Source organism: Aptenodytes forsteri, unplaced genomic scaffold (assembly GCF_000699145.1).
Source record: "Aptenodytes forsteri isolate BGI_AS27 unplaced genomic scaffold, ASM69914v1 Scaffold8, whole genome shotgun sequence".
Lineage (NCBI taxonomy): Eukaryota > Metazoa > Chordata > Aves > Sphenisciformes > Spheniscidae > Aptenodytes > Aptenodytes forsteri.
The window spans coordinates 6,523,341-6,535,831 of record NW_008796218.1 but is presented as its reverse complement, the minus strand read 5'-3'; the positions used below and the strand labels follow the sequence as shown (position 1 = coordinate 6,535,831).

At 36.6% G+C, this 12,491-nt stretch overlaps 1 protein-coding gene across 1 annotated transcript; it reads left to right on the top strand.

Annotated features, from left to right (window-relative positions):
* The first annotated feature begins 714 nt into the window (after nucleotides 1-714).
* On the top strand, nucleotides 715-11,072 carry TMEM41B (transmembrane protein 41B). Its single transcript, XM_009288902.1, has 7 exons — nucleotides 715-718; nucleotides 1,283-1,400; nucleotides 2,521-2,649; nucleotides 4,411-4,504; nucleotides 5,351-5,455; nucleotides 7,240-7,378; nucleotides 8,246-11,072. Exons 1-7 carry the CDS (start codon nucleotides 715-717, stop codon nucleotides 8,413-8,415), a joined length of 759 nt encoding a protein of 252 aa, XP_009287177.1. The 3' UTR covers nucleotides 8,416-11,072.
* Nucleotides 11,073-12,491: the final 1,419 nt, after the last annotated feature.

Genomic DNA, 12,491 nt, shown 5'->3' with positions numbered 1-12,491 from the left:
AATGAGGCAGAGAGGAAACACGCGTGGCTTCGCGTGTGTGTTACTCTAGTACCGGAACGACCGTAGTACAGAAAGTGGCAGAAAGCGCAGCTCGGTGTATTTTCCTTTTTCGTCCTCTAAGTTGTTCTTTTGTCTTATTTTCTTTTCTCTCTGGAGAAGTTGTTACTAAAATAACCACCGGTGAGGTATTCATGGTTGTAACTGCTACATGGGTGCTTCTTTCTGCCCCTTCGGCCTTAGCAGAGTCAGTGCACGCCCGTGGGATCACGCTGACCTCAAAGTGAAAAACGTTAAAGCGAGTAAAATTGCCAGCTCGTCCAGCCGGCTCTGTTTCATCTGTGGGTTTCGTCATCCTTTCGCTGTGTTTCACAACAGTGAGGTGGCAGTGTGACCCGCTTGAATGTTGAGCATTGGCATTGTAGTCATGCCACCGGCATCTACGAATGAAAATACAGCCTTGGCATTTTTTGTATTCTTCAGGTGACCAAGACTGACGCTTCCTGCAAAGTTGTGCTAGCCTAGCAGTGCCTGAGGACAGAGTGTTTTAAAGTGTATTGCATATATACGGTTATATTGGTAAAAATCTAAAGTATAGAAGAGGCCTAAAATGTAATTGTATCACTTATTGTACTTCCATTACTTCCTTTACACAAGAATTTAAAGGCTAATAAAATCTTCTATAGACATATCCAAGAGAAGTCTCTTTTATGAAATATGTGTAATTCCCAAGTCTGAGAACTGTGATCTTTATATCCCAGGCTGGTGCGTGTGTGTGTTTACATGTTTTCTCCTGATAAGTGTGTCTCACCTGCTTGGCTAGTGGCTGTGCCTGGTGTTCTTTCTTCGGAGTAAAAAATATAAAAATCTGTTAATGAGCCTGTTTCAAAGTTGCATTGTACATACTGAAGGTTTAACTTCAAGTTAAATCTCCAGTTAACTAGACTGGCAGATGATTTCTGGCAAAAAGGCTTACTTTGTTTTGCTCTATTTTTCTCTTTACAAACTTATTTATTAATTGAGGCTTAAATTATTAAGGATCATAGAAGTTGACTTCTGTGAGATGTTTGCTAGTGTAAGAACTTCAGATTTGTTTGAAAGCTTTCAGGGAATGTGAGCAGTATGTTTATGTTATTGAAAGCGTTGGTGGGAAGATTATGTCCACAGAGAGCTCACCTTAACATTTCCTTGAAGTATATGTTTGAAATCTGTTGTAAGATGTGAGGGGGTTTTTTTTGTTGTTGTCGTTTTGTTTTTAACTTCATTTGTTTTTGTTTAACCTCAGGGAAAGCTCAGGCAGAAGGTGGATCAGCTCGGACATCACTTCTTATTTTAGTGTCTGTCTTCTTATCAGCTGCTTTCCTTATGTTCCTGGTGTATAAAAATTTTCCACAACTTAGTGAGTAAGTATGTCAGGAGAGATTAATTTATTTGCTTTTCATTCAGCATCAAATTGTAGAGGAGCCTACATGGGGTTAAGTGATTTTTAAACTGACATGAGTTAATAATAGATATAACGTTACATTTTTAAAAGGGAATTTGAGTGTATAACCTAGAATGTCAGGATACAAAGCTGAATATTGAAATACTAACCGGTAGGATCTGTGTAAACAGAGTTGTACTTAACCTAGGGTTTCTGTTGGACAGTTGAGATACCATGTTTTGTAAAGGTACCCCCTGTCACATTAGCAATGGTAACTCACTATGTTCTTAACCTTCTTCAGTTGAGAGCCAAAACATGCTTGGTTAGGGCTAGGTCTATTTTAAAATTCCTTGTGCACTGGTGTAACTGCAGGCTGTCATCGAAAGGGGACATCCTTCTTCCTTCATAGCTAAGCTCTTTTTTCCTTTTTGTTGCATCTAGTAGTCATGTTGGGAAGGCAGATAGTTTGACAAGATGGAAGCCTGCTGGTCTGACAATTTTCTTTTTTTCTTTTAGTAGTTAATTTTCTGTCTGATTAACTTGCTCAACAAGTTCAGTTTGCAACAGTCCAATCACTAAGTCTGATACAGAGGAAGAGAGGACACTCAACTGGGCTGCCCAGGGTTGCACCAGATTAAGGTGTGACATGAGATTTTGCTCTTAAAGCTTTGTTTGTTTGTGAGGTGAAGCTCTGTTGCTCTTGCTGCACTTCAAATGTCATGACCCTAGTGCTGAGGCAGCTACAGTTGTTTTGACTGAAATGTTGACTGCTGTTCAGTTGCCAAGGTTTGGTTTGAGTAATTATTTCTTTTTGATCAGTACTCGGTAAGAAAAAAAAACCAAAACCCTAGAAATTAAGCTGATTGTTGTAACAAATAAAAAAATACGGTTTGCAAATATCTAAAATGGAGGATTTTCTAATACAAACCAAGCTGTAAATATTAAGTGTTCATCTGAGAACATTATCACAACAATAATCATGTGGTTTGTTTGCTGAGGTTGTAGTTCAGTGGTGTAGTGTATCTAATTATATATTTGGTAAGTAATGTTACTATACTGTTGGATTATATTTACCACCATTCCTGCTTTTTTTTTTCCAGAGAAGAAAGAGAATGTATAAAGGTTCCTAGAGATATGGATGATGCAAAGGCCTTGGGAAAAGTCCTGTCCAAATATAAGGACACATTTTATGTTCAAGTATTAGTGGCTTATTTTGCCACATATGTTTTGTATCCTTTTTCTGTTATAAATGGCAGTTTTGGTATAGTCATATTTCTCTGAAAAAGAAATGAAAAATACAAACTTAGAAATTCTTGATCATGGGAGAAGAAGGGCTAACATACCTAGGTGAGTTTATAAATAGACACACATGTTCCAAAATCTTTGAACTTACAAACGTTTCTTATGTGTTCCAGTATGCTTTCTGGACTGCAAGAAGGGATTAAGTAGAAGAAAATTGATGCATGCATGTATAGTAGTAAATGCTGTTGGGGATTTGCATGCAGCTTCACCTTGACTGTGTCTGTTATGGACAATATTATTAGATTTGATATTAGACTTGGTCTCATTTTGGTGTTATGCTAACTTTTTAAATTGCAAACTGAATTGCCAGCTAGAAATTACCGTTGATTCTAAAGGAAAACTGAGCCTGCTGCACTGCTCTTCCATGAGACATTCAGAAGTGCCATATAAGGGTAATTTACAGAACATTTTACAGCATTTCTCAAGGAAAGGGTTTTGCGCCTTCTTTCATGTCTGCAGTGCCCACGTTCAAAACCAAATCTTTATTTCCTTTTAGAGTGTGCTAAATTTCTGAAGTACTTTCTGCCTAGGGAGACACAAAGGCTACCTGTGTTCTGTGTTAACTTGTTTTTCCTGAGTGCTGAATATATTAATTAATCATTAAACATACTCTTAACTGGAACACTTAACTAAAGGTTAATAACTTTTAAAAGCTGTATAAGAGGTCTGTTTCATAGTTTAATGCAGGAGGCTTTCGTAACTCGGAGAAATATCAGCGCTGAATGTGCCATTAGTAATTATCCTCTAGCTCATTCTTTTTAAGTGTAGTTCACAAATAATAGATTTATGAAGAAAATTAAAATGTTAGTTTATATATGAACAAGAAGTAGAACAGAATTAGCTGTTTATTGAACTACTATAGCACCTGATGTGATGACATTCACTGTCTCAGCAGTAGACTGTGATCAGTTGACAAGCATGTTACAGTTATCTCAGAACCTTGACACTTGCTTAGAAAAAGCTGTACTGGTATAATGGACTTAAAATAAAGGAAGATTATTTGGCTTTTTGATATTCCAGTCAGTTCAACTCAGATAAAATAGTGTGCAAAATTTTTTTGCTTTGTAAGATTTCTATCCAAGGTGGGCAACGCATCATAGTCTCAAGTATGCCTAGCAAACCTTAAGCTCAACAGCCTGTTTGCTTATGCTGCAGAAATTTCATTTTTGCCTTTTTGAAAAGTTCTGACGGAAATTAGTGATCATGTATCCTAGTTATCTAGTGATTGCACCATGCCTATTTGTAAGGAAATAGTAGTTGCCTTGGTACATGTCAGTCTTCCATGAAACTCGTAGTTATGGGCTCAGACAGTTCTGTGAACTTTTCAGAGAGAATGACTGAAATCTGTGGATCCCTAGTCAACAATGTAAAATCAGAAGTATGTGTTTCCTGTAATGTCACAATAAATACCCAGTGTCAATTGTAGCACAGATAAAGAGAAAAATGTAGTACAGCTTTTGTTTAGTGACTTATTCTTGTGTGTGTAATGATGAATCTACCCTTTGTTTCTCTGTGCTTGGGCTTCTTGTGCTACTCTGCAAATGTATTTTGAAGTAAAGATCTTTAGAGGTTATGTGTATTTGTATTTATGGTTTTTCAAATTCTAATATGTATCCTGACTGCTTATAAAATTAAGAATTGGGTAGCGCTTTAAATTTTTTTTTTTTCCTTAACTAAGATGCATCCAGCTTGCAAACATTTGCTATCCCTGGGTCTATATTTCTCAGTATCCTGTCAGGGTTTCTTTATCCTTTTCCGCTGGCCTTATTTCTTGTTTGTCTGGTAAGTATGGAAAGTAGTTTGTGATGGCATATATTTTTATCCATTTGGAATACAACCATCTAAACACCTTACTGTTTGAAATTATCAGCGTCTGAGTGAAATAGGGGTATGAATGAGTTCTCATTCAGCTCTGTTGTGAGAATGGTGTTACCCACAAAATTCACCGTAGTGTTGGATGATGATCCAAAAGACTAAACTGTTTCTCCAGGTTTTCCTACTGGAGGCAGCTGGGTGTGAATCAGCCAGAGTTTCCTTTACTTCAAATTTGTCTAGCATCTACCAGAACCTGATTGTAATTTCAGAACACAATTACTACATTTTTATTATCGCACTGCAAAACACATCTGTTTTTAAATGGCTTAAATACCCAAGAAACTTAATTTCAGATATTAAATGTATGTTGTTGTCAAGCTTCAAAAAATGTCATTTACAAAAGATGCAGTCATAATGAGCCTTAGTACTTACGAATGAGATAATTGAGTAGGTATGGAGGACCCAGTTGATGAATTTTCAAGTTTGAATCTCTTTAATGCCATTGTGCCCCTTATTTGCAAAGCTTTCACTGTTCAAAATCTTAAAATAAAACTGCAGAAGCACTTGGTATTAACTGATAAGTAATCAACATTGTCTACTTCGAATGTTAAGATTGATCTAAATGCCTTGGAAATAAAGGAACTGTCTTAGGTCAACAGCATTCTTAGGGTATGTGTGCATACTGCTGAAGGAGAGCCCTTCAGCCTCAATGGAGGGCTGCGTAGAAGCAGGCTCTATCCAGCCAGTGTAGTTAATAGGGATATAATGCTAAGATTAATTAGTTTCTGCTCTTTTTTTTTTGTCCCCCCCCAGTGCTCAGGACTTGGAGCTTCCTTCTGCTATATGCTTTCATACCTAGTAGGACGTCCTGTTGTATACAGATACTTAACAGAAAAAGCGGTAAAATGGTCAGAACAGGTAAAGTTTCTAGAGATGCTGAAATTTATGATAGAAAATGTATAGTGGAATAGCATGGAAAACTAGGGGGTCTCGTGCTCATGTATCTAGTTACAAAGAAAGGATTCTGACTCCTTTCTGACACTGTGTAGTTACTTTCTCTGGGTGAAAACCTGTAGCTGTATGCCTGATTGCAATCCTTAATTTGAAGATGTTATTGTGGTTAGAGCATTGAAACTTTCTCTTACAGTATCTGGTAACATTAGTTTCAGCAAGTGTTGATTGTCAGATGAAACTAAAGCTTTTGCAATACAAAATCATAGTGTGATTAGTATTTGTTCTCATGTCTCTTGCTTTGATACTCTGAAACATGCTCAAACAGTTGTGTTTTTTTTTTTTTTTGCAAGTATGAAGCACAACTCACTGCTGTACTCTGTTCAAGGTGTTTGAATCACATAAATATTTTAAACTTGTTCCTCATTAGATAAGATGTGGAGCTGTGTCCTGCACAATTGACCTTATTAAATAATATAGTAGTATTTTGACTCTTGACCCAAGTAAATCTTAATATTGCAGTATAATCTTGAGGCTGTTCTCTGAGTGGCAAATGGTTACTATTTCCATTAGTAGAACTAGATATGTGGTTGAAAATTATGTAATTACACGTGCAGCTCATATCTCACTGTCTCCAGGTTAATTGGACTATATCATACTTGCATTTTGAGGGCTAAGACATTTTATATGCAGGATTAATCAATGTTTAAATATTTATCCTTCACTGAGGATTAAAAGATTGAAGATTAAAGATTTCACTAAGATTAAAAAAACCCACAGTGGTATTACTGAACAATAGCAGGGCTACTGACTTTAGTGTTGCAGTTAAAGCTAAAGTTGGGGGGGAAAAAACAGGGTTGTGACTGGGCTGAGTTGCTACATGAGACTTCAGATGGAGTTGCAATCAGACCAGGTTTGATTTCAACTGTTTGGGGCCAGATGACCATGTTTAGGCTTAGGCTTAGTGAAGGTCTGCCAGGATAGGCCAGAAGTGGTTGATGCTTTGCTATCCTTATAACTTGCTTTGAGGTTACAGTTCTTGTTTGAAAGGGCTGATGTGCTAAAGCCAGGCTGGAAGGAGAAAAGGCTTTGATGTAGTACTCATGTAAGGAGGTGGGCTAGACTTGAGAATATAATTAAGACTGCAAATAAAGTTGGGGCTGTTGTGGTAATGGGTGATGTTAATGCTAGGCATTCTAATGTATGGGTAGATAGGTTTTGCAACTGTGCTGGCAGCAGCCACCTGATGAACTTCAGAGCCATAACCTGGGTAAGTTTCCAAGTGAGGAATACAGCTGTGTTTCAATTTTGATCATGAGTTAGGACAGAATGGGTTGAGGAACAAACTTCATTGCTAGTTCCTGCAAAAGCTTTAGGAATAGGATGATGAGCTGGCCGTGTTGATTGGGCTACAGTTAGACAGACAGAGGTTGCTGCGCTCAAGTTGGGGTTAGGCCTGCTGCTGTGCTGAATTACTTGTTTGCTGTTTAAGTTGGCTGATTCAGACACATCATCACCATGCTCTACCACAGACTGGTATTTCCAGACTAACTTCAGTACTATTTAACAGGCGATTCACTGATGACTCTTCCTTGAGTCACTTATTGTTTAATTGATTTTTATATTTGTGACTTGTAAATTTCTACAAAAGATACACAAAAAACCCCTAACAAGCCTCTAGTAGTAAAATCATTGTGTATTTTCAAGGCAGGGATTTTTTTACTGAATTTTTCTTGGTTTTGTTTTGGCAGGTTGAACGACATAGAGAACACCTCATTAACTACATAATATTTTTGAGAATAACACCTTTTCTTCCCAACTGGTTTATCAATATAACATCTCCTGTAATTAATGTGCCATTGAAAGTATTTTTCATTGGCACTTTTCTAGGTAAGAATTCTGGCTAATGAACTGCAGTTTGGGGGTAGCCAGAAGAAGGTACATTACTTGCTTCTCTCTGTACGAGTTATTCAGCAGAGATCACCACCTACTGGACAGCTGAAAGATTACACGAGAATATTGTTGTACTTTTTGATGTGTGGTGCTTATAGCATCAAAAGATTTTAGTAGTCAGGACTATTCTGATGTACTGGATGAGAGGTAGTGAGCCCAGGCTGATAACTTGCTTAAGGAAATGTACATTATATGAACACTTTATTAGTAACTTTTTGTTCCACTCCATGACTAATACTTCTGTGAACTTCTATAAGCTCCTCTTTTGAGCTCAGCATAATTATGTGAGGATGTATGTGACTGATCTGAAGGATTGTTTCTCCCCTTTCCACTCCATTTTGTTCATCATAATATGTCTTCCTAGGAGTGAATTCATAATTTAACTAATGTAGTGCTAAACACTTTAGTTTTGTAATTGGCATATTTTTGCAAATACTTTTTAATCTGGTTAGGAAACAATCCATATTTTTCCTTTTTGAACTTAAATAAAATCCGTTTATAGAGAGACAATTTGAAACTGCAGTGTCTAAAGAGCAGAGATTGTTTCTTTTTTTAGTCTTCTGTGTTTGAGTTGGTGTTAAATATTAAAAATGGCATAAAACCAGTTCTTTTGGTAAGGGTTTTTGTCTTTTAATTTTGTGTTTACACCCCTCTTAAAAATGTACAAGGCAACAAAGTCAGAATTTTTTGGTGTTAAAAGTTGAATGACTAATTTATGATTTTTTTCCATTTTTTCACCTTAACAAGCTGTGTTGGTTTTTTTTCCTTTCCTTGCTCTCCTACTCTTCTGATTCCCCACTCCAGGTGTGGCACCACCGTCTTTTGTAGCCATTAAGGCAGGAACAACGCTGTACCAACTTACAACAGCAGGGGAAGCTGTTTCCTGGAACTCTGTTTTTGTTCTCATGATTCTAGCCATCCTCTCCATCCTACCAGCTGTCTTCCAGAAAAAACTGAAACAGAAGTTTGAATAAGGATTAAACTGGACCAGAATTTCCCATGCTTCATCTCAGGATCAGCACTTCTGATATTTGTATATTTGCTTTTCTATTGGATCTTAAGCAATTAAAGGGGAGGCTTGTAATTGATAAGAATGTCTTTAAATGAACACATGACCTAAAATAGAAGGAACTGTGTTCAGAAATGTACTGCATATAGTTTTGTAACCAAACCATCACTGTTTTATTTTGGGAGGGTGTGTGTGTGGGGCCCTCAGGATGAGGGAAGTGAAAACATAGATGTAACATTTTGCTCTGATTATCTGCAGAGCAAAAATTGTAATGTAGACATAAACTACAGATAATGCTTTCTAAAACTTGCAGGAAAAAAACCTTTATTCAGTCCAATTTTGTAACGTTCTCTGTAGGCTTGCATGTAATCTGGTCTGAGTACATTTCTCATCAACAATATTTTTTTTTTCCTTTTGGAGTTCCAAAATAATAGCATAATATAACGGTGCTCACTTGGAAACAAAGGTTTTTCGCAGTACTTTATAATGATATTCTCATCCTGATTGTTTACTTCTATTTATTAGTGCTGTGTGGATCTACATACTTGAATCTACATCTGCTTAACTAACTGGATTAACAAAGGCAAAGTGTCACATCATTCCCTCTAGTCCTCTGTAAAGTTTTATTCTGGGAGAGGATATAGGAAGGGAGAGAGCAGGTTAGAATTTTTATCGTGGCTGGCTGATGATTTTGAAGTTCTAACTTTAATTTTTTTAATGTTGATTATTTTGCCAATATTTCACTTGCATAGATTTATCCTGCCAATTTAAGAAAATGATCGTATGATTATATAAAACTCAGTTCTCAAGTGATTTAAAAATGTGTAACTTTAAGTAGTGTAATATTACCATTTCTTGAGCAATATGTAAAGAGTATAAAATTTTCCATTGCAGCTCGATTAGCTAGAAATGTCAGGTACACAAATTGGGTGCAGTTCTTACTGAAGAGCTAATTTCAGATAATGTTCAAAGCACCACGTAACAGAAGGCTCATGCGTCAGTGTATATAAATTGAAAGGATGATTCCATTCTCTGGTAAGTCAGTAACTGGCAACCAGGTATGATTCACCTTTAAGTAAAAGTATGTGTATTCACTCAAGAAGGTATATGATGCCTCCCCTTGTATGCTTGTAATGGTTTTAGTTTGTTGTTATATCAGTGGAATCCTGTAAAATGAGGCCCTGATCATCAAGGAACTGGGGTGTGCATTTAAGTTTTATCCTACTGAAACCAGTGCTGCTTATACGCTTTAAGTTGGTGCCTCTGAAGTATCTTGCTGAAATGGGAGTTGACACATTAGCATATGCTCCAGTTCAAAGGTTTATTTGTCTGTATCGTCATGTTAACTCATCATATGATAGATCATTGGAGATGTAAGAGAACAGTTCCATAAATGTGATAATGTGAAAGGTACTGGTACCTTTAAAGAGTTTTGTTCTTTTTGTAACATAATGTTAACTGGCTCCTTCATTTCATCACAGTATTACATGTAAATATATGGTAAATATTATTGATACACTGTTTGTCTTTTATTTAAATCTGGGCTGCACAGTAAATAGTTTTTTACATAGGTATAAAAGGAGTTCGTCACTTCTGTTTGCAAGTTTATTGTAAGATCATTTGGCTTCAGCAATTGTTTTGTTATTTAGAATTTACTCTAAAAGTGTACTTTATTGGCATTTAAAACTGAACAGTGATTATTTTTATTGCTGCAGTTCTAATCTCAGAGGTCATCTACCCAGGGGATTTATTCCATAGTAAACTTGAGTGTGAATTTAGCTGTTGTAAGCAAGTGTCCCCTGGACTATTGAGTGTGAAGTCGCTGTAGATTTACAGCCTATTTTTCTGCATAGTTAATTTTTCATGCAGATGAACTCTCAGAATAAATTACCTAATACTTATTATCCAGTGGCTTTTCTTAAAATTTGTCTCAATTTCTGGTCAGTAACAGATGCTGTTGTAAAATCCCTTCTACGCTGTATAAAGCCAATGTTTTGGTGGAACCTTGACACTAAAGAAGGAACTGAACTATGTTTCAATTTAACGTGAATCATGCTATCACTTGACATTTCACTGCGTTATATTTCACTGTGTAGATGGGATCAGGCTGTGTTGCTGAAAAACTTGTTGTGTTTCAGCCATAGACTGGGTTCCCATCACAGTAGCTAAAAGCCTTAAGACCTTAAAAAGGTTGAACATACAGCTTTTTCCCGTCGCAGAACCTTAAGAGTTTTTAACCTGTCCCTTCTGCATTTATCTTCAGCTGCCAACGGCCTCAGGCAATTTCCTGCCCTGTGAGGACTACTTCTGAGGGTTGTGAAGAGTAAGGAAGGCCTTGTGAAAAAGACAAAAACCCACTGTGCTGTGGAATACTGTGCTAGCCTACTCTTTCCTTTAGGAAATCCAGCAAGTGATCCAAGAGATAGCCATGACATTTTGACAGGAAAACAATGTCTACTGTGAAACAAACAAGGAAATTGGGAAGATGTAGCTTTGTTTTTTAATTGCGAGGAATTTTGAGCTGTTAGGTGACCTGTTTATCTTTTGGAATTTTTTGATACCTGCATGACATCATTACTAAATGTCTCTTGCCATTTGATAATAAAGCTATTATATAAAACATGAAACATTGTATTTTTGAGTACAATGAAGCATGCTGGACTTCCCACTAAGCTTAATTTTTTATTAACCTGTTTAAAAGGGATGAGTTATTAAATGGTATTTTTAATGACTGATTAAAAATTAAATTGAGCTGATTACCTCTGTAGATGAGATTTGATTCTGTTTCTACCTTTTATTTCAAAATACCTAGGTAAACTTGACTTCCTTTTCCATCTGAAATTAATTTCTTACATACAACAGTAACTTTAAAAAGCTTTTATAATTTGCACTGGAAGGCAATTGGGTCTAACTTGTTTTATCTCCTCAAATAGAACCATTTACATAATTTGCTCTTTGGTTTTTTGCATGAATTCCTGACGGAAGGCTCATGTGCTAGAGTTACTACTATAGCTTCATTCAGCTTCCCTTAATGTTCTGTTATGTCCAGTTTATGGAATTCTTTTTTTGCCTTGTATGGAAAACTGATGTTGAAAGCTTGCTGAAAGGTTAAGACAAAAGAAGTAAAAGTTAAAGAATGACAAGTCTTTCTTTAAAATGTTAGTGAACTACACTATTATGCGAAGTCAAAACATGGTTTTTGTTGTCAGGTAACTTTGAAGATTTTTGTGTGTTGTTCCTGAGAATATTCATCATGTATAGTTTCTGTGATAACCTAGTTTTATGATAGTAACTAAAATGCAGTGTAGATTGCTCTGCTTTGCATTAGAACTGAAGTATGCTGCCTGCCTCATTCCATGCAGTTCACTCTGGACTAAGCTGGACAACCAGCAGAATCGACTCTACCCGGTAGCTGATCAAGGACTGAAACACCCAGCAGCTACTGCAGGTACATTTTTACAAATGTAAGGACTAACTGAAATAGACGCCGTTGAGAGCTGTTGCTACAGGAATGAAATTCATACCTCTAGTGTTTTGCGCTAGAAATATATTAAAAAGGAACAAAACAGGAAATGCATTTCTTCCTGTTTCTTAGTCACTTTTTTTTTCTTTCATTCTTGTAAGTAATAACAGTGGAGTAATAACTCTAGGAATTGTGGGAGCTAAAGCACTAAGAATCATACCTTCTAGTCAAATTCCTCCACTCAAAATTAAGTTCGGCACAGTGAAAAAATCCTGTCCCAGGAGTGCTGTGTGAGTGCCTGTCCGTTCCTTAGCACACACTACAGAGCCAGTGCCAGAAAGGGGAAGTCTAACTATCCCTCAAGTATATAATGAACTATCTTTCATAATGTGGGACAGTCTCTTTTGTAAGATCACAAAATAGGGGGATTTTTTTTTTTCCGGGAGGCTGAAGAGAATACAAGTCAAATTATAGAAAGCTTTCCTTCTTTCATAAATAGTGTGAAGTTTGTGAACCGTATATTTTAATGTGACAGTGTACAGAGGGAAATGAAAGAAGTTTTGATAGGAGAGCAGAGC

Bases quoted from the DNA above. Each gene is read 5' to 3' on its own strand.
- TMEM41B (XM_009288902.1), top strand. The intron at 1,401-2,520 runs GTAAGTATGTCA...TTTTTTTTCCAG, and splicing joins AATTTTCCACAACTTAGTGA to AGAAGAAAGAGAATGTATAA. The intron at 7,379-8,245 runs GTAAGAATTCTG...TCCCCACTCCAG, and splicing joins TTTCATTGGCACTTTTCTAG to GTGTGGCACCACCGTCTTTT.